The following is a 22,663-nucleotide window of genomic DNA, read 5'->3' on the forward strand; positions in this document are numbered from 1 at the left end:
TGAAATTTGCAAGCAGTGCTGCTCCTGCGCAGAAGGCGAATGACTGCTGTCTAGAGAATTATCATCATTTATCCGTATGGAAAATAATATTCTAGGGAGCAGTTTGCGAAAGTTCAACGTCCCAGAGTATATATGTCGTCTCTATTGCGAATGGGTCTCCGAGTCTTTACGGCACTGTGCGAAACGACACCTGCACACTATGCTGTCCGCAGATGGAGTACTGGATGGCAAGCAACGAGACTGGTCAGAATGGGAGAGCAGAGGTACTCGAGGAGGTCCTTCAGGATCCTGGATCGGCGATCCTCTTCGTCGGCTATCCACGATGGTTGCTGCACCTCGCCGCCAGTTGCTGCGTCTTCTTCATGCTCGTTGGCATCCCTGGGAACCTTTTCACCATTATTGCCCTTTATCGCACCAAAAAGGTCAGCGTTCCATTAACAATAGACTCAATTGTCTTTTTCTTTTTCTTCTACATAAATTCAATCTTCTTTCCCGTTATATCGTGACGCTATCATAAAACACTGGAGGCGTGCTTTGTTTAACTTATTTGCGGAGGCCTTCAGAAATCTTTCAAAGACATCACAATAAAAAGAAGAAGAAGAAAAGATACGTTTCATGAGTGTGACAATTGAAAAGTGACTTTACGCATTGACCATTTCGAACCTCATCGTGTTGTGCAAATTAATTAGATTCTGTTTTCTTTATTGCTATTCGCGTATAATGAATTGAACAAAAAAAAAAAAAAAAAGAAGAAGAAGAAGAAAGATACATTCTTAGTTATGTCATGGTGTTGTTCTTCATATTTATTTCGTGTATTTTGAGACGTTTTCGTTGTGTAGTTGTAAGTTCTAAAATTCATTGCACTCGATAAACGTAAAGATAGGCGTGTACAGGAGTGATAAAGCGAGGAATCCTAAGTGACGAATTCCTTACCCGGAACGAGTTAGATTACGCGTCGCGGTTGCTCGAATTTCTAGTGTACTTTGTCGCTGCTAATGTGGTTTACCTCGAATCTCGTTTTAGAAGACAATAGCAACACATAACAAAGCCTCACTCTACTCTCGTCACTTCATTTTAATTAAAATTCGATGCAATCGTTAAATTAATAAAAATGAGAACGAAGTTAAAACTATCTTTACTAGTGCAATAAGAATATAATTTTCAATATCCGTGATTTGTAATGATACTATGGTTCGTTGACTTGCGAGCAATTATCAAGGTTTGCGTGCGATTTAGGTAATCCATGAATGTTTATCTGCTAAAATAGTTTATTTACCGAGCAACCACGATCCTTAGATAAGACATCACGACGGCACGATAACTCCTCGCCTCGCATATAAACGTTTTCCTTTCTTCGAGTTCCCTGGATTTATGTAGGAGACGATTTTACAACGCGCGATGCATACTCAATTTATTTTAAGTCGGTGGCAAGCCTTGAAATGGTCGTAAAATTCCTCTGCTGATTCTATTCTACCATGGAAGTCACAAATCCAACTTCTAAAATTCATCTACATCTGATAAATAATAACTCTAAATGGTACAATATTTCGATACTACTAAATATCATGATAGTACAGTAACCCCATTTTAATCAATTATTTTTTTGTTGAATGCAAATTCTGTCTACTGTCTACTAAATATCATAATAATACAGTAATGATTCTGTCTTAATAAATCGTGTTTCCTTTAACATAAATCCGATTTGTAACTCCCAATAATACAGATGGTTACATCGACTTTTACAACAAAATTGATTGGAAATTGAATGTAGGACCTTTTTTGTTATACAAACATTGATCAAATGAACCCTAATCCAGTACGAATCTGATTATTTCTAACGAAAACAGTCAACAGCCAGTTAGCCAACAGGTAGCTTAATTAAAACTAATTTGTTTATGAAATGATATTTAATTCGTTGAAACTCGAATATTCTCAACGATCATTTCGACTAAAAGTATTCATTTTTGTTTCCATTCATGTTAAGCGTGGTAATGACTACTATTCTATGAATAGCAACAACGTAATAACCGAACAAGCCAATGATCGGAAGGTCGACGGCACTGTTTGTTATGAAACCAGATTTCCGATTCACGTTTCACGCCCTGAGAGATTAGGTTTAGGCAACGACGCCTGCCCGTTTCGACTTGGTCTACGAGTAGAACTTTTCTCTTTTCGCAACTCGAGTATCCAAATTATAATAAAATAAATAACAGTTCCTTCTTCCATCTTGTATCCTCTGATTAATCTAAAATACTTGTATGTACAGAACTCCCTAGATCCTGAAGAAGACCTCCTATGTAAATTTCATCCTCTGTTCCTACAACTGGTGATTCATACTGACCAGAAAAATGAAATATACAGTGGGCGTAGAATGTATTCGTACACCGATCAATTTCCCAAAAAACTTTTGTGTGAAATTGTAGTTTCTTAACTTCCTTTTTTAAAATCAATGATATTTTACATATTCTCGGAAGTCTCTAAGATATATATATAGTCCAAACAACATTTACTAGTTAATATGATTTGTGAAATTAACAAAAAAATGCGAAAAGTGGGTAAAAGTATAGAAGCAATAAGTATTTGTACGATTCTTACGACGAACCATTTACAGTGGAGTTTTTAACGTAAACACATTAGTTTATTGCTCCGTGCGAGTTAGAAAACATCAAATTTCCAGGAAAGTACTTTTAAACAGTTGTGCGAATACTTATTGCTTCAATATTTCTATCGATTAATTGTTTCTTTCTTGTTAATTTCGCAATTTACATAAATAGCTATTTTTGTTTGTAATCTATCTATTTTAGAGATTTCCTAGAACATGTAGAATGTCATTGTTTATAAAAAATCAGTTAATAAATTACAATTTTACACAGTGTTTTTGGAAATTGATCGGTGCACGAATACTTTCTACACCTACTGTACTTGGTTTTGTAATTTCTGGATCACAGGAGCATTAATATTTGTCGATATTTTTCAGCTGAGAAATGCCACGACGATCTTCATATTGAATCTGTCGGTTTCGGACTTGATGTTCTGCTGCTTCAATCTTCCTCTGGCTACGTCGACCTTCTGGCACAGTTCCTGGCGTCACGGGGCACTTTTGTGTCGTCTGTTTCCCTTGATGAGATACGGCCTGGTCGCAGTGAGCCTCTTCACGATACTGGCGATCACGATCAATCGTTACGTTATGATAGGTCATCCACGGTTGTACCCCACGTGAGTAAACATTTCAACATGCCATTTGTAAGTTTCCTGATGATTTAAGTCCAAGGGACAACGAACCACTGTGATTACAGTACACGAATAACGACTGCAAATTAAATATTGCACAATAGCAACTGAATGCATCAGAAGAAGCTTTCTCCAGTAGTAATAAATCAAGATCAACTAATTCGAACTTTGTTGCAAGTATTATCGACGTTTCTATTTGTATTATGTCATCTTCAAAATTTATATGTATATTAAATGTATCTAATTTATAATAATAACGTTGATATTAGTAGCCTGAAAATTATCGCCCGTTTACAGATTATATAAACCGAAATACTTATTACCCGTTGTACTAAGTATCTGGATCATCGCTTTTGGAGTGTTGGTCGTAACATGGTTCGAGAGTTGGGGACGCTTCGGTCTAGACACAGCGATTGGTTCCTGTTCGATTCTCCCGGATGTCCATGGACGAAGTCCCAAGGAATTCCTTTTCGTCGTTGCTTTCCTAACACCCTGCGTGGCGATTGTCGTTTGCTACGCGAGAATTTTTTATATCGTACGAAGAACAGCGTGCAAGACCAGAAGAAGGAACATAGCCACGCGTACGGACAACGTTAAGGTAGCTCAATTATAAACAATTATTTCTCGTAATTGAAATTCTTAATTATCGATTAATTTACGTAACAATAATTCTCCATCGAGCGTAAGACCCCAACGTTTGTTCTTATCATTTCCAGGCATACTCCAGGAATCAAGAAGAAGAGCTGTCAGCGTTAGAATCTAGTTGCACAGCAAGTGTCCTCTGCGCAAATTTCTCATCGAAACGTTCCATCACTCCTCCGAATCGACCGAAAAGTTCGAGGACCCCGTCGAGATCGGCGATCGAGGAGACTCTTTCGGAACTTCAACCCTCCTGGCAGCAAGATGAAAAAGAGGATGAAGAAGAAAGCGAAGAAGAAGCAGTAATCAGGAGCGCAGAGTCAGAGATATTAAGAAAGAAAAATACAAAGAAAATGTCGAACAAACACGACGAGTTCCCATCTATGGAGATCGTCGAGGTCTACGAGAAAGTGTGCCCAGATTTTGGAATAAAATTAGACGATATTCCCTATGTGGACGAGCGCGATGATTTAGATGCAGCGAATGATATATTCACAAACAATGATCGTAGCGCGATCAAAGAATTGCCTGTAAAAGCTACCGCGAATTCTAGAAATAAACTTGAGAGAATGGCGAGTAGAGCATCGTTCATCATCGAGTCTGCTCTGTGGGTGCAAAGACTGAACTCGAAAACGTCGACGGTCAACGATCGTTTGGAGAGTGTAACGTCGAGTTCCCACGAACGATCGACGACAAGAAACGCCATTGATCGAAGCGAGTCAGGATTAAAAAGTGTAGGAAGATCGAGGAACTCTTTAGCTCCTCCCAGAATGAGCAGCAAGGACAAGAAGCTGCTGAAGATGATTCTGGTGATATTTTCATCGTTTCTCGTTTGCTACTTGCCGATCACTGTCACGAAGACCTTTAAGAATGCCATCGATTGGAGAGGACTTAATATCGCTGGTTATATATTGATCTATTTGACCACCTGCATCAATCCTGTGGTCTACGTAGTGATGAGTTCCGAATACAGAAGCGCCTACAAAAATGTGTTACTGTGCAGACACAATCCTGATGCCAAAAATGAGATTAGGAGACCTTGAAGGGGCAGAAGACGTCGATTTCCTATCGACATAGTCGTGTATCGCAACGTTTATTTAAGTACAGAATTTGTAACGTCGCGTGGGAAAAACTCACCCAACTAAAATGTGAAGCGCATGCGCATATATGGATAGTTGCTTTAAATTATTCAAAAGAAAGTAAACCAGAGAAAGTGCAGACGCACTTTGAAAGATTTCCATCATTTCAAAAATTATATTTTTTGAAACGACGAAAATCCTTCGAACTGCGCGTGCACATTCCCCAATTTATATAGCTTGAATAGAAATATGTAGAAACGAATAAGATATTTGTATAACAAATTATTCGTTATGTCATATATACTATACTTTTATAATAATAATAGTATCAATACGCGTTGATTCTAATTCCAAGTTACCATATTTTCATTTACTTGAAAATGAGAAAGATTGCAGCCATTAGCTCATATTACTTGGTATGGAATTAATAATGTCATCTAACCCTTAGTGGCGATGTGCAGTTAGCAATTACATACTTCAAATAATATAGAGGGCCCAGGTCTCACCACGTGGAGGTTACTGCATATAGAGACCCAAAAAAATTGGGTGGCCAAGACAAAAACCACATCCTAGCCACCTTTATCCTCAATCTAAATGTTGTGTGAGTGTGTATGTGTGTGTTGTGTGCCCCCCCCCTGCCATGGCCGGGGATGTATTAAAAAAAAATTAAAAAAAAAAAATTGACACCAAGACTTAACCCAACGATGATTTCTGAAACATACGATGTATACTTTATAACAGTATTTTTATTGTCAAATAGTCCATTCGCAATTTGGTTCAGTCACCTGCAACAGAAGAAACGTATATTATTCTCTATTTTTGAAAGATATAAACAAAAATCCATAAAAGGTCTTCTTTTTTTGTTCTTGCCCTAACTAAAAATACAAAGTTACTTCAAAACGGACGCGATGTATCAGACGCGACACTAACAGCAAACGCGATTCATTATTATTCGCAACACTACCCTGAAAGAAGACGCGAAAAATACTACTTGAAAATATGTAAATTATTTCAAATCGGACGCGATTTATCAGTCGCAACACTAACAGCAATCGCGATCAATATTTATGCGCAACACTACCCTGAAATAAAGCGCGAAAAATTCTAATGAAAACAATCCTCACAAACGAACGCGATTTATATTTTCATATCGCAACACTAAAACAAAACGCGAATTGCCCAATTGACACGCAATGATATCCCACGTTGGGGTACACGACCCATAGAAACAAACTACTACAACTACAGGCGAGTACAGTGACAAAATAGTAATACATAGTAATGACTCCCCATCTTCGAATCCGAAGATGGAGAGCCATTCGTTGCAGCCCTTTCTTGCGACAATTTGTCAGGGCCTCTCTTCTTTCTTCGGACGCATTGTCCCATCTGAAACTTATAGCTAGGGTCGAGGTTCAGTGCAATACGTGGACGTTCAACCCGGTGAACCACACGTCTAGAACCTCGAGGGAACGAGCGTTTCGAACAACCCTACTGATCACGACCGCGACCGCGAAGCAACGACTCAGAGAGTCGAGACCTGAAGAATCGAGAGCAGATTCCGAAACAAACGGACACAAGTTCCGTTTGCATCGTGATCGCAACGACTCCTCAAATCCACCTACAGGTGCAGACCCATCACGTACGCGCGCGACCTACCCAACTAAAGTGACGAGATCTGCCCTGGACCCTACCTACTGGGATTTAACATACACACCACAAGTTAAGTTACCTACCTACCTAACCCTATATTTAAAAATGGCAAAACAATCACACCAACACACACGCTCAACGATCCTCAATCAAGGCTCTCGGGCGCGACCTAAACTAGGGAGATGTCCCGGGACACCTCCGACACCCGAGGATACCATACACAACATTCACACTCTAAAGGTACGTACCAGTTCCTGAAATCGACTGAAAAAGGCTACCGACCATTGCGTAAATGTAATATGTATATATCAATATTTATTTGCAAAGCTTGGATGTAATATAATCGTTGATAATTATATGCGTTAGATCAATCATACAGTAGTTTCATCCTTTTATTAATTTATCATTGATTTAGGATAAAGATTAATATTGAAGCTAGAATGCATAGTAATAAAAATATAATGGTACGAAATACCATTTCATTTATCGATTAAAATGAATGTGTGAATCAATCATACAGTTCATTTTCAATTAATTATCCCGAATGTTCCACTTTCGTGAATTTATCATTGATTTATGATAATGTTTAATATCGAAGCTACAATGAATAGTAATAGAAGTATTTAGGTACGAACAACCATTTCATTTATGGATTATAACGAATATTTAAACCGACGCAATTCCACATCCTAACCACACACACACATGTAAAAAGTACGTCGTTGCACGATACGTTGGCACAAAGTCAGTCGCTCGTATAAAAATGGATTAATATTACAGACTAAGTCATCGTGCCCATTGCCTTCGCTCATCCAAGTAGCACCTGGGCACGTGAATGAGTTCAGACAACGAACACGGAAGGGTTAAACCTGAAAATCCTCAATAAAAAGAATAATTAGTAAATCTAAGCGGTCTAGTATCGTATTCTTTTGCGTTATTTTATTTTCAGTAAAAATGACTCGAATTTTAATTTGTAATATTTATTAATATTGAAAAATTTAATTATCAATCAAATGATTTTAATCAAAATCGAATTATTTATGAAAAAATGTGATTTGTATCGAAAATGTAATCTTCACATTGACCTAGTAAAGTGATTCCCTTGTTGAAGTATACTTTCTAGTTATAAAAGGATGCAAATCATGTTACTTTAACGCAGGAATCGACTTATCGCGAAACGTCCTTCTTGTACATACACGGAAAACTTGAACGGAAAGAATGTGCATATACTTTAAATATACATTTTCAAAAAAATAGGAGAAGATAAAATCATTTAATCATATATATACTTAATAATATAGTATATATTAAATTTTAATTTAATATTATCATTTGTATGTATTGACTTTAATGATATTGTAAAATAAAAACTAATAAAACCCGAAATACAAGAAGGCCCTAGCCTAAACAAATAAATAAAACAAGAAATGTTACTATTCACGATTATGCTATGCAATGCATACTCGCAGTCACTGTATTTGCCAAATACCACGTATACAACCAGTCACCCGTGTCGATTTGGACCTTTCGTCCTACGACATGATCGGAGACCAGAGGAACCGAAAAGCATGCGACTCACCAACCGTTGTCTTGATACAGGGCTACGTAGTGGCTCTGCTGTCGCTGATCATCGGAGTAGCTCTGCTGTCGATGATCATCGGGGCAGCTCTGCATTATCCACGTCGAAATCGCAGTAGCTCTGCTTTATCTTCGTCGAACTTCGATGTTCTTTTGTTTGATGATGTAAACATCTGCAACAAAAGTTACATGAATTAATAACATGTTTCAAAAATTACAGTAGTTACAATATTAAAACATTAAAATTGCAAAATCAAACATTTTATGTTTGTACAAAAAAGATACGCGAATGTTAAAAAAATGTTTAACTTTGATCTGTTATGTTTCTAACATATTTAAAAGTACATTATAAAAATGTGTAGCTTCATAAATATTTCAAGTTTCTAAAAAGTGTAGTGTAATGAAGTAAATGTGCATAAACTCACAGAATTTATTAGTTTATAATGAATGTAAGAAGAAACTGTCTAAATTTGCAAATTCTTTTGTTTTGTATGGGTACAACAAAGGTATGCAAATGTTGAAAGAATATTTAAGTTTTTATCTGATATGTTTCTAACATATTTGTTATGAATTTTAAAAATGTGTATGTGTCATAAATGTTCACAGTTTCTAGAAAATATAGCGTACCATAGTAAAAGTGCTTCGACTCATAAAATTTGTCAATTTATAGCGAATGTAAGAAAAATTGTATAAATATGCAAAATCATACAATTTGTATATGTATAATAAAGGTATCTAAGCTTTGTTATACATATAAAAATTGTACGAGTTTGCAGATTTATACAATTTTTTTTTACATTCATTACAAATTGACAAATTTTTTGAGTCGAAGCACTTTTACTATGATACGCTACATTTTCTAATTGTAAACTTCTACGATGATATACATTTTCATAATTGCTTACTAATTTAATGAAACAGAGATAATGAAAACAAACATTTTTTCAGCATTTAGATACCTAGGTATCTTTCCTCTGTTTCGTTTGTAAGAAATTATGAAAATGTATATCATCGTACAAGTTCACAATTTCTAGCAAAAGTTAGCATACCATAGTAAAAGTGCTTCGACTCATAAAATTTATTAATTTATAATGAATGTAAGAAAAAATTGTAACTTTGCAAAATTATACAATTTGTGTCTAACAAAAGAATCTAATTATTGAAAGAATGTTTAAAATTTTACCTTTTATGTTTTATGATACACATATTTATAAGTCATTATAAATATGTTAGAAACATAAAAGATAAAATCTTAAACATTTTTTCAATATTTAGATGCTTTTGTTAAGGAGATATAAATTGTATAATTCTGTAAATTTGTACAATTTTATTCTATATACATAATATCAAATTGTTTAAAATTATTATTTTTCAAAAAATGAAAAAAAAACTGTAAATTCATCATTGTTATCAGGTAATAGCAATTATATGTAAAAAATGTAGGGGATAATGTAACCGAATTATCGATCAAAAATTATACATGTAACTGTTAAGTAAAATTAACGATTATGAAATATAATTGTTAATTTTAATTAATCATAATTACAATTTCGATAGCAATATTAAAATTGTAATTAATAGTCTTTATGAAACAACTAATAAATTAGTAACCGTAAAGAAATGGAGTAAAAATCATTTCGTAATTATTAAGCAGAAATAGTAATGAAATAAAAGGAAAGATAATCAATATAATCTACTAATGACATTAATTAAAGACAACATTACCTATTGTTCTGCTTTCCCCGGTAAGCTGCACAATTTTTCTGGCGTTATGGTGTCCAGAAATTTCGATGGAAATTTTACACGTACAATAGACGCCATTTGAACAGAAAATGACCGTTGGTGAACGTTACGCAGTCTCGTGGCGTCAGATCTTGGAACATTCAAGAATTCGAATTAGAAGCAAAGTTACGATAAATATATATTTTTACTGTATCTAGGCAACAAATTGATTAGAAAAACGAAAAAAGAACCGATAATACTACTTTGGAACATGTACTCCCATAGTACGAATTGATATTCGAACATATATCAATTGGTACCTCATGGAGAACGAAAATGACGAAAGTACGAAATCGAACTAATTTTCTCAAAAAACCGATTCAATTAACAAGCAATGGTATATTAAAGGGATGTTAAGAAATAACGCAAGGTACAAATAGCAAGATTACATGTTAATTGAATTGAATTATGCGTACCTATTAATTTGCGGATCACCGATCGACATCACACGTCTAATCTCTCCAATTGCCGCCAAACGAAGAACGCCTCGTTCTCGGCGTCGTTCTTCTGCGCAGTGGGTTGCCGGCGCTCGGCCAATGAAATTTCAGCATTTAAAAGTTCCAAAGAAACGTTAAACGTGATTGGTTGTCACTTTTCAATAGCATGCGCGGTCTTTTTGAACAGAAATTGAGATTGGAAAGTGAAAAGTATCGATATGTATGATATATATATATATGTATATTATTAGATACCATTGTACGAAATTCTCGAGATTTTTTTCTTTCGTTAATATAACAGCAAGGGAGAAATTTGTTTACGTTTAGTAACCTTACTAACTTCGATAGATGTTCACAATCGATTTCCAATCACTTATTCTTTCATGTATTAAATTAAAGCATTGGTAAAATATATTTATCAGAGTTAGGGTTCTTAAATATTTATTTTTACATGCAGTCGATAAATCCAGTCGCAGAAAATGAACAGTAAAAATAACAAATAAACATATGCCAAGAACTGAGATATTTATTTTGTAAATAATACAAATTGTTATATACCTATCACACCAAATCTCAGATTCTCAGACTCTGTAATGCTTTCTGTAATCAAGGTTCCGTAAAATGAACTTGAAGCTCATATGTTCAATGTTTTCAGATATAAGATTATAAAATGCACAGCAATGCACATTGTTGAAGTCGTCTAAGAACTTTAATTGTTTCGTATATTTTCTCTATTACATAAAAATGGAACGTTATCGAATTGCTATGAAATACAGAAAGCATTTACTGTGTTAAAGCCACTTTGCGATTCTTTGATACAAAATTGTTGCCATTGTTGCCTCAGCATGGCTAATACTAAAGTAGGTTGTGACCATATAGAAAGCAACAAATTAAACCTATAAACAATAGTTTGTTAACTAGAACTTTAAATAAATTTTGTATCGGAAAAGGTATCTAAATGGCGCCATCTAGCAGAAAAACATAGGAACTATTAGAGGCGCCATCTAGCAGAAAGAAAATAGGAACTATTCGAGGACAAACTTGGGCGTTTTCCCGATAGGGGCGCTGACCAATTTATCGATATTTACCAACATTATAGATTTTTAAATAAATTAATAAATAAAGTAATTACGCCAAGTGCATATCCTTTCTTATTTTTTTAGACTCCTGTTGAGATTGTTCTGAGAGATTTTCTTATTTCTGGTTTACCTCGTCCTCTGAATTATTGTTCCATAAATTCTCTTCCATAAGTTCTTTTTGTTCACTTGCGTTTTTAGTAAATATAATTATAACATTTTTATTTAGACTTTTGTTCTCTTAGCATCCTTGAGTTCTTTTTATACATTTGCACTTTTATACCCAAAACAACTACCCTTTTATCCTGTACACCGTCCTTCCTCAAATATAAAGCTGCTTTATATTTTTATAAGTATAATTAACATTATCTAATGTAATAGTTAAAAATATAAGTGAACTAGTAATCTAATTTAACAACGAATTTGTAGGTTCGTTAGAAAATATTGTTCATTAATTAATTACACTTTTTTACATAATCTACTCACATTGTAAACTATAGTATTATAAGTAAACTGCGAATTTTAAGTAATACAAACAAAACATATGTACAATACAAACAAATATAATATATATACATAATTCTGTACGTGTTACTTCTTAAAATACTTCTTAAAATATAGTTTCAATAGATGGTCAGATTTAACCATGTGTTTCTTAGCAAGAACATTGTTGCGTCTCTTAAACAACATAATAGAACAGAATAAGATATATATAAAATATACATAAAATACTAGAAGGAAACTAATCGTTGCAATTAAGTTTAAATTATTAAAATGAATCTACTTTTTTTATCGTGAATCGTACATAGTGGATTGAAAGCAATTTTCAATTAAAATTAAGTTTACATATAATAACGTTAGTTATTGTACGTTAATGATTTTCGGTTGCCAATTATGTTCTTTAGTCGCTGTAACTACCGTCTGAATATATTTCATTTCGATATCTATAAAAATGGACGGATCGTGTTTACATTTTTATTAACAACGGACTGGTAGCACGTCAATCAAAGTGGAAATAATAAATATAAATGATAAATATAGGAACCATGACCATGTAAATTTAACATCGAAACAGGAGAATGCAAAGATAAGTCACAACACTGTTCACCTAAAACATTTCCGGTACTGCTCAATTCTTCGAAAATAGCTTCTGGGGGTAAATTCTCGGAGTCCTGCTGATCTCCTCGGATCAATACACTCCTAACGAGTACAACAATCCATGAACTGCGAATTTTATGCATTTATGGCGTACATTAATACATAAATGTACAATTTAATTTTAATTTTTCAAAGATGAATAAACAGAAAACACTAAATTGAAAGAAGATGTTATATAACACATTCCAACTATAATTACAAGTGGCAATTAATTTCCAGTAAATGCATAAAATTAAAATTCCCCCAGTTGTAACCTTTCAGGCTTTCAGAGTGGTGAACCATAATTAATTCGAAAATAAAATTCACGGTGTCTAATCCTTATCGAGACTAGGCGGCACCGACGCACTCTGCACGGTGCTGATGCTCATCTTCGAGGGCCACTTCTTCTCTTCACCGTTTTTATTGTCTTGCAACTGCGGTGCCACTTTCGTGATCTCCAGCTTGTTCTTTTCTCTATTCTTGTAGTACAACGCGCCAGCTCCCACGCTTACTCCGGCACCCAGGACTATCGTAATCCACTTTACGATTCTGTTTGACGAACATTTAGGAGTCGTGTTATTATTATACATAGTTATCATAGGGAGATTCTGCAATGCTTGGAGGTTTAGTCAATTTTTCTAGTAAGAAATAAGCATTTTTTGGACATTTCTTTCAGGTGAAAGATAAAATCAACTCGCCCGAGGATAGAAAGTTTTGTCCTGGAGCTAAGTTCCCAGGCTTCCCCAAAAGAAGAGAGAACCCGAAGAAGATATTTACCCGACAATGTTCTTCACCAGGAACACTGTGCTCAACTTCGAAACGAATTCGTCTGGTATCACGATTCCTTCCTCGAGCCAGAAAATAGGGTACAAACACTCTGGAAAATTCTTCATTATCCTGAGCTTCGCAACTGGACCCAAGAACATGTTGAACTGCAGTCTCCTGTATGCGCGCAATGGGGTGGCTGTCAGTGGCTCAAAGTCCAAAGCGATACCGTGTTTCTCCTATTGGAAGAGCGACGATGCAATTTTAATTTCTAATTGTCGTATTTTTTGGGGACGTAGAATCGAAAATTGTTTAAGTTGTTTTTATTACTTATTCGAAATTTTTGTATCCGACGCTGAAACTACCAGGTAATTTAGATAGAGGACATACTGTATATACCTAGAGGACATACTGTATATACTTTCAATCATTTTTTAATAATTCTAGAAAGCAGTTTAAGGTAGAAATTTATAACGCCTCTCTCTAGATAAATGAAATTTAAAACCAGCCTCGTCAGGATGCATTCCATCGACCATATCCCGATACTTCTGTTCCGATCCATAAAAGTGAGGCAAAGAACCAACGAAGGGCACCTTTAGGCACTTGTACATGTCGTACAAATTTTTTGTTAAACAGTTCTCAGGTGATGGACAATAACACTTCTCCATGGGTCTTGTGCTACCGTCTCCTAAATCAGCCGTGTAACGTAACGCCTTGAAGCCTGCAACAACGTAACAGCTGCTTTCTTGAATAATTCGAGAATCAGAGTTCAGGAATTTTAATCGTCGAAAGAGTGTCTTGTGCCACTTTCGAAATGACCAACTCAATCCACAGCGATAAAATTCCTCGCCAAATTACATCATATAATAGGAACTTTGCGATAACAATAGTTATAAACAATAAACAAAGTCGTACATTTTTGCAAATGTGATTATTGCGAAAACCTCTCCGGCAGCAAAATGTAAGGGGTTTCATCGATTTCATCGATTTCAGGCCAAACATACGTGAAATGGTACACTTTTTGCGATAAAAAGTGATGTAAAGTGGTAAAAAATAAAACAAAGACAAACGTTTTGTTATTGGACCAAATGGCAAATGCTCTTCTAGATGCAAGAAGTTTCAATCCGATTGGTCCATCCGTCTCGGAGTAAGAAGCAAGACAAGATTTTTCTGTTTTTTTGCACACAAAAAAACAGGTAAAAACTGACAAATCACAAAATGTTTTGTTTACGGGACCTACTGGAAGAAATATTCTACAATGATGCGAAAGAGTTCACTCCGATTGATCAAGCCATACATAATCAAAATTACGGTTCTTTGCAAAAAAAGCGGGTAAAAAATGACGTATCGAAAAAAATCTCGGCGTAATCGGTGAACATACCTTAAAAAAAAAAAATATATACATATATACATGTCGAATTGAGTAACCTCCTCCTTTTTCGAAGTCGGTTAAAAAGACATCAGTTTTCGAGTTTCGCAGAGTAATCGTACCTTTCACGGTGACCTTGTGGCTGAACTGCGCACCCATGCTTCTGCAAATCTCCGGAGAAAATGAGACAATGTCGTCCTTTTCGGTCATCAACGGTGGAAAAATCGTGGAGTCCGTTCCGTTAAACTCGTTGCAGTGATCCTCCGGCCAGAGGGACAATTTCTTTTCTCCATCGAGCTCCGTCACACGACCTACGTCTTTGTAATTCTTCACTCCCCGCAACACGCGTATCCGTTCAGGGAGTACGCTGCCGTTTCTCTGAGCAGAACGCGTTGTTAGATTAATTTGTTCATTGTTAAGACGAGTGCACCTAGTTTCCAACTCTTCGACTTTCGCGGTTCATTCCTGACAATGTTTTTCGGGTGCAGTAGGCTTTTAAGAGGAAAGACGGAAGTTAATACGGGACGAGACGCCAGGGCCACTTATCTGACTCCTGCGGCTAACAAGAGAAGGCTCGAGGTTGCCCTCGAGGGTTGTCCCCCACAGATTTGTGTCAAATTTTGCATACGAGTATATTTCTTCGCGAAAATGCTAGACGTACTAATCGCGTCTATCCTGATTCATAGATTACGCGAAAAATGGAGACTCTCGAATCTACGTTGGATCGGTTTCATTTTTTAAATTGTTCCACATATACGAAGAGTTCCTGAATCAAGATTTTTGTCTTCATTCGCGATCTAGAATCCATATTTCCTTCGCTATCAGTAATCAGCCTGGCTATCTATATTATAAGGAACATCCGATAGCTTTCAAACTTCAATTTTCCGTTATGTGTTTCCAGTAAACAAAGTAACGATCGCCAAACGAATTTTCCTAGCAATCTTATATGTAGATAATCGAGTACAGTGGAATTTGGAATTTAAAGAAGTTGTACGTACCATGCCAAACATGGAGAAATAATAATTTCCCTTGCCGTCTGTTCTGAACTGATCTTCCTGCTGCTTCAGTTGGCTGCAAACCGCGGATCCGGCGAAATCCTTCACCGTGCAATCGATGGGCAAACCTTCAAAGAGTATGTCCTTTGCTTTGGCCCTCACGAACACTGAATTGGGCTTCTTGAAAATGCTGTCCATTGCTTTATCTGGAACAGAAACGTCAAGAATTTGAGGGGTAAAATTGATGGAACGATTTGAAATTTGACAGAGACGTTACTTATAATATACTCAAAATATATTTTTAATATTATTTTAAATGTGTCGAGTACAAACTTATTTAATAGTATTTCCAAGTTGTTATTGGAAGAAGAATTTTGGTATACTACATTTTTTAATTATCTGGAAAGGAATTTTTGTTTATGGAATTTGTATAAACAATATTAAATAAGAGAGATATGTATACAGTCCGGGTAAGTATTTGTACATCAACCAATTTAAAATAAATGTTTCTTGTACGAATACTTATTACACTGACTGTATATTAATTAAATATTATAAAAGCAACGGAAGAATTTTTGAATAGTACAAATACACATGCATATTAATACAACATATGTATATAGGTCCAATCTTATACATGCAAACTACTACAAAAAGATTCTTTCATTGCCTTTATAATTTTACATTTAATCTTGTTCAGACGAACATCGATGAGAAATCTTAAAAGTCTGATACCACCAGAAAAGTTTCAGCAATCATAATACTTATGCCCTGATTAAGTAGGGCATCCTACATACGACAAGTCAAACAGTAAGTTACATTATAGACAGCAATTGATTCTTTCGCCCAAGGCGAGGATTTAAACGGCTTGTTGATAGCTTCAAGTGTCGCGTCTCTCACGTACCACCTTACCAATCCATAAGTGCTTCCAGGTAAAGACAGCGTAGACCTTCACTGACGATCGACACGTAAAGAATATTTAATCGCGCGTTCGCGATAGAAAGAAACTTAAAGAAAGCCCGATGCACTCACTGATCAGTCCCATCGCGCTGGGTTGCTGCATCAGGGTAAGTTTCACGATGGTGAGAATAAGAATATGGGGCATCACCAGTATCTCGTCGCCCGTCAGACCGTTACTTCGCGAAGGGTTGAAGACCCAGGTGATTTTTACATTGTACTCAACGGTGTCGTCTTCCTCGCGATCGACAAGGTTCACCTTGTGCTTGTATTCGCTGGAAAAGAAAAATTTCGAACAATCGGAAGAAAGTTGGAAGAATTTTAGAAGAATTTTGGAGAACGTTGGAAGAATTGTTTATCCAAGATGGACGCGATTTTATTGAAGTGTCTTGCGGCGATTTCTACGTGAGATTAATCGATATCAAGAATTTTGCTTTGTGAATGAAACTCTTAGTGGACTATACATTTTATGAATTTATGACGAATGTGAGTATACACGTGATATGAACAAATGCGTGAATATATAAAATATAGAAGATAAGAACAGGTAATAATTTGTACGAGAGATTTATTTAATGTGAAGTATTTCGTTTCATAAATAAAACTCTAATTTATTTTTGAAGCACCGTTTAAAGCTTTTATTTAAATAAGAATGTTGCCCACCTATTCCTTTATTCGTTTCGCAAAGTTATTGGCTAGATAGTATCTTTTAATATATCGCTAAATTTCATGTTCTGTGTAAAAGTAAGACTGACAAAGCCGATGAAACTATTCGTGAACACAGGACGTTTAAGCTGTATTTATGAGTTACGCTGAAGTCGAAGTTTGTCTAGCTGTCCGAATAGAAAATACTTACTCGTAGAAATATGGCCCCACTTCCTTGAGTATTGGTTTCGCCCCTGCTGTTATTTCGTCGGGATTCGTCACGTTGAAGAGATAAATTCTGAAGTCAACAGGAAAAGGGAAGTTCGACCACATTTCCCGTATCTCGGAGCCCGGTTTCAGGGCTATTTGCTAGAATCACAAATTTTTAATAACGTTTAACCATTCGATCTGGTATTCTGGTTCTTGTTAAAACGATACTCTTCTTTTTTATCGGTTTCACCATTTCTTTTTGCAGCCCAAGTACTCGACGGAAAATTTGGAAATTTGGTGGGTTTATTTATGCATGTATTACGCATACAATTATTTCAAAGTTACATTCAATATTCCACGTTACGTGAAACGGAAGTGGTTTGAATCAATGAAAAATGATTTTGTTTTATTTATTTTGAATCAGGCATCAAAAATATACAGATCGAAAACATTTTAGAAAAATATATTTACCAAATAGGTTTTATATAATTTTCATGCTCCCTAATTTGGAAGAAGCCATTTTAAATAATTATAGATAACTTTTGTAGAAGATGGCAGGCAAAACATGGAGATCAAAAACATTTTGGATAAATATATTTGGCTCTGTCATCGAGAGTAATGGTTTACAAGGTCGATAAAATGGCAGATTGTTAATGACTGTTCGCAAGAATAATGTCGTATCATTCTTGTGTTCGTTCGTCGTCCAGTCATCGGTGTTTTTCTATTCTGTTGATTCTTCTTTTGTAACTCGTCGATATTTATCGAAATGACGAGGTAACGTGTAGTCTAAAAAATTGACGTTTTGTAATTGTATTATAGCTTTATTTTCGTCATTTATTTTCCCGACTTTGATTGTGTGTCGCGAAAAAGTCGCGTAGGAAGCTGCATGTGCGTAATTCTAGTGCTGACATAATGATATGCAATAGAAAACAATCATGGAAAGTTAAAAGTAACTTCAGACACAATGGAGACGAACGTTATACAGGGACAATGGAAAAAAAAGAAGAGTACCACTCTGTTACCGCAATAATGACAAGTTACGGACTGTCGTAAAAAATTGAAAGTAATGCTAACGGAGTGGAGGTAATCTTAAGTCGACATAGAAATTAATGTATCGTTAATTTTTATATCGATACCACTAAAAATTGTCTGCTTGAATTAGGTTGGACCGTAACAATTACATAGGAATTGCATAAAAATATTTACGAGAAATATTTACGACACAAATATATATTAGGGAGATCGAGAAGGACTAGATTGCAAGGTTTGGAACGTTGACAGATTTTTTTACTTACTTTCTTGATTTGCGACCTCATAAACAGAGGAAAGAACACTGCACAGAATAGAACTCCAAAAACGAATACAGAACCACCGATGATTCCCAATTTCAACGGCTTCATAGTAATGCACTGGGAAAATCACAAAGTATATTCGATTGTACACTCGCGTAGAGATTTTCGATACGGTTGTTGTGACGCAGCTTTGACAAAAAATTTATTCTAAAAACTCTGATCGCGCGTATAACTTAGAATTTTGGAAAGAGATGCGTAGAAAAAAAATTTGAAAGAGATCTGTATTTATCAAAATTGAGAACATTTATATAATTGTTTCAAAGATCCTAGAAACTCTGATCAATGATTTGTGTAATAATATAAATATATATAAATATATTTATGTATAGTTTAGAATTTTGGAAAAAAATATAAAAGAAATCAACATTTATAAAGGTAAAGAACATCATCGTTTAATGACCTTAGTGACTGTGGCTATATGTATAAGCTAGAGCTTCGATGTTGATAATAATAGTACGTTAAACTTGGAATTACTACTTGTCTAATGGTTCAGTATATATATGTAGAGGATGATGTCTAGAAAGAATAACGGTGTTACGGGCAACTTTACGTACAATATATACAGTTGTTCCAGCCTTGTTGTAGTCTATGCAATTAAAATTGCTACAGCTTGTTATAAATGTCATTCAAAACTGTCTATTATTAAGAACATCAACTGATGCACCTTTAATATATGTATTTAATCAGTATACAGGTAGTAATTTTAGCATACTGCTATTTTCAACATCAAAGTTCTAGGTTACACGACCCCAGTTACCTACTTTATATTCTACGTTTTTATTGGGAACGATATACTTACTCGTACCCATTGAGAAGTCTATTACTATATAAATAGTACCTTCGTCAATGGACAACACTCTTAACTAGTTCTCAATTTCTTTGATAAAATTATGAAAGATAAATGACTGTCCATTACTCGTTAAATAAAAATTAGTATAATTTTCATCGAGTCTTGAAAATTTATCATAAAAAGTTGTTGCATCTCAACATGGTTTCTCCTGAGAAAGGAAAGTATTAACGATACTCTTTTATATATTTAATCTAGTACATAAAAATTGTAACGTTAATTGTCATAATTATAGATATGAAGATGACATATATATATATACTGAACCATTAGACAAGTGTAATTCCAAGTTTGACGTACTATTATTATCAATATCGAAGCTCTAGCTTATACATATAGCCACAGTCACTAAGGTCATTAAACGATGATGTTCTTTACCTTTATAAATGTTGATTTCTTTTATATTTTTTCCAAAATTCTAAACTATACATATTCATATATATATATATATATTTATATTATTACACAAATCATTGATCAGAGTTTCTAGGATCTTTGAAACAATTATATAAATGTTCTCAATTTTGATAAATACAGATCTCTTTCAAATTTTACGCCGAGTGAATGAAAAAAATAGTGATTTATTATTTTAACTTGAGTCCAATTAAATATAAAAATTGTTTTTAAGAGGTTCCTGATCTGGTACATTGCGCGATAAAGGATTACTTCATGTTTTAAACATGTTTTCCATAAACTAATGGAAACCTTCCATCTGCTTGGAGCATGCAGCGTATTGCGAAGCTTTCGATCGGTGATTAGAAATGAGAAGAGACCGAAAATCGACGAGTACAAGGTAAGATCGATCCTCCGACGGAAAAGACGACCGGTAAGATTGTACGCGAATCGTTTAAAATTCATTCCTTAAGAAATTGTCCCTTGATTTCGGATTACTTCAGAGAGAAAACCACATTAGGAGGCTAAATAGTAAGTGCTCAGTTATTTTTTCTTTTTTTATGGAGAAAAATTTACTTTATTTCGTGTGACTTTGAAAATATGTGAAGTATGGTTTAAAGTACATTTGGTAAAGTTTTAAAATCATTTCATACAAAAATCAGTACTTCCAAAAGAAACGCGATATCGCCAAGAGCTCTCTGCGAAATGAATTCCAAAAAAATGACTAAATGTACTTTAAAACGTACCTAAAATATTCTCAAAGTGAAACAAATTTTAAATAAATTCTTCTTTGTAAAAGAAAATATCCCAAGAAATATTGAATACTTGGCCCCCTAATGTGGCCACGATTTGTTTCGATAGTCTTATCTCGCGTTAATTAGTTTATTTTTAATTATGGTTCACTTTAACGAGCGTTACGAATTTACTGGCCGGTTGTCGAGCCGTTTTGAGCGCACCTTGAGGAAAATCGAGCTCGTGAGTAACAACGTCTATGGTCGAATGAAACCGTTCCTCGCGACGAGAGGTGGACTCTCTCGCTCTTGTCCTAAGCCGTCAATCTTCGAGTGGTCACTCCAGAGGACTGCGCGTTTCGCACGTCCAGCGTCGCGACGCCGACGACACCCCCTCTGAAACAACCACTCCTGCGTATCCACGTATCCGCCGATTTTTTGCGCTACCTAACGTAAGACACCTCTTGACAGGTTTACACAAAGTTTAGTAAAAGTAAGCATTCACGGTTTCGATCGAAATAATTAATCGTAAATCGTGAATACGACTAAAGATTGATAGGAAAATTAATCATGAATCGCTCAGGATGGCTGACGAAGTGGGTGAAATTTTTGATAATTGAATTCGAGCATTCTTTTTTTCTGGGTCCAAAAATAGATTTTCTGTTGTTGATATTCTTGTTATTCAAGTTCCTTGAAATGTTTCTGCCTAATTATATTTAAAGAAATGTGAAAATTGTCGAAGTTATAAATCGTTCGTATCATAGGTTCTCTTTTGTTAAGCTAACTGATCACGAAACTTTGAGAGTACTGTATTATTTCGGCTAAAAAGATATACTTTTTTTCTGATGAAACAAATTGAACAAGCCAGTTGTAAATTTAACAGGATCTTGCATATACATGTATAAATAGACGTACCAAATTTCAAAAATGTATATCAGGTATTTTTTGTAGCCCTTCAACATTCTAAACCAATTCTGATAAGTAAATCTGAGTAAAAGCAATATATCAAAATTGAAAATGCATCAGTTCTTCAAAAAGTATCACACGTTAATAGCAATAAAGTAGATAGACTCTAATTAATTTGCACAACATGCTAAATCTTGACATGATCGATGCATAAATCTATTTGACATCTAAAGATTTCTAAACGAAATTGACACTAATACTTGGTATTGACTTTGATGATGGTGACTACAAATTACGTAGAGAGGAACGAAATGTAACTATGCGAACAGGTTAATCGCTCGGTATCGACGATTTCACAATTTTCCCTTCGTTTATCGACTTTCCATAACCGACAGAACAATATTTCCTTTAAATATAAGAATATTTCTCGCGTTTTAACGGTTATGGGAACATTCATGACACAGTATGTCATACTTTAGTGTCAAGTGCAACGCCTATCGAACGTGAAGGTGCTGAAGAATCTATTAAACATGAGATCGCTACATATATCTGTTACTGGTGCGCTCTCGAATCGAAAAGTTTTACAATGTTAAAGGTAACTACAACACGGTTTAGGAAAGTATACTAAAAAATTCATAGACCTTAACCCTATCGTACAAACTGCTGGTACAAACAATGACAGACAGTGCTTTTTTACGTCTATGAAAAAAAAAAAATCGCCGATAATAAATTTAATTTCAATTCTCAACAATCGATTCCAAATCCTTGATTTGCAAAAAATTTCTGATTATCGACATACGAAACATGGAATTAATATTTAATATCGATATTTTGTACGGAGAATATTTATCTCTAATGAAAATATCGTTTCTTAAGTAATAAAT

The 22,663-nt window shown here is 34.9% G+C and overlaps 2 protein-coding genes across 4 annotated transcripts in view; one reads left to right on the top strand and one right to left on the bottom strand.

The window, feature by feature from the left end:
- LOC128876180 (G-protein coupled receptor moody) overlaps positions 1–6,949 on the top strand; it is a 9,290-nt gene extending 2,341 nt beyond the window's left edge. For all 3 annotated transcript variants that reach the window (XM_054122320.1, XM_054122321.1, XM_054122322.1), the window contains 4 exons: positions 213–422; positions 2,978–3,216; positions 3,529–3,829; positions 3,948–6,949. In XM_054122320.1, coding sequence (XP_053978295.1) covers positions 213–422; positions 2,978–3,216; positions 3,529–3,829; positions 3,948–4,913 — 1,716 coding nt within the window. In that variant the 3' untranslated portion in view covers positions 4,914–6,949. The remainder of the gene's footprint in view (positions 1–212; positions 423–2,977; positions 3,217–3,528; positions 3,830–3,947) is intronic.
- A 3,850-nt stretch (positions 6,950–10,799) lies between these two features.
- Positions 10,800–21,120, bottom strand: LOC128876560 (sensory neuron membrane protein 1-like). Its single transcript, XM_054123027.1, has 9 exons — positions 21,099–21,120; positions 18,846–18,959; positions 17,552–17,709; positions 16,771–16,970; positions 15,742–15,944; positions 14,866–15,121; positions 13,884–14,095; positions 13,387–13,613; positions 10,800–13,158 (listed from the first exon to the last, which is right to left on the bottom strand). The coding sequence occupies exons 2-9, from the start codon at positions 18,948–18,950 to the stop codon at positions 12,942–12,944; spliced, it is 1,578 nt and encodes a 525-aa protein (XP_053979002.1). The 5' UTR covers positions 18,951–18,959; positions 21,099–21,120; the 3' UTR covers positions 10,800–12,941.
- Between the last annotated feature and the right edge of the window lie 1,543 nt (positions 21,121–22,663).

Source organism: Hylaeus volcanicus, chromosome 5 (genome assembly GCF_026283585.1).
Source record: "Hylaeus volcanicus isolate JK05 chromosome 5, UHH_iyHylVolc1.0_haploid, whole genome shotgun sequence".
NCBI lineage: Eukaryota > Metazoa > Arthropoda > Insecta > Hymenoptera > Colletidae > Hylaeus > Hylaeus volcanicus.

What these genes read in the sequence shown, in the direction of transcription:
- LOC128876560 (XM_054123027.1), bottom strand. Translation starts at nt 18,950, where the DNA reads ATGAAGCCGTTGAAATTGGGAATCATCGGTGGTTCTGTATTCGTTTTT. An exon ending in CCACAAGGTCACCGTGAAAG is followed by an intron (nt 14,096 to 14,865) that starts GTACGATTACTC and finishes ACGTTGTTGCAG; the next exon opens with GCTTCAAGGCGTTACGTTAC. An exon ending in CTGGTGAAGAACATTGTCGG is followed by an intron (nt 13,159 to 13,386) that starts GTAAATATCTTC and finishes TTCGTCAAACAG; the next exon opens with AATCGTAAAGTGGATTACGA.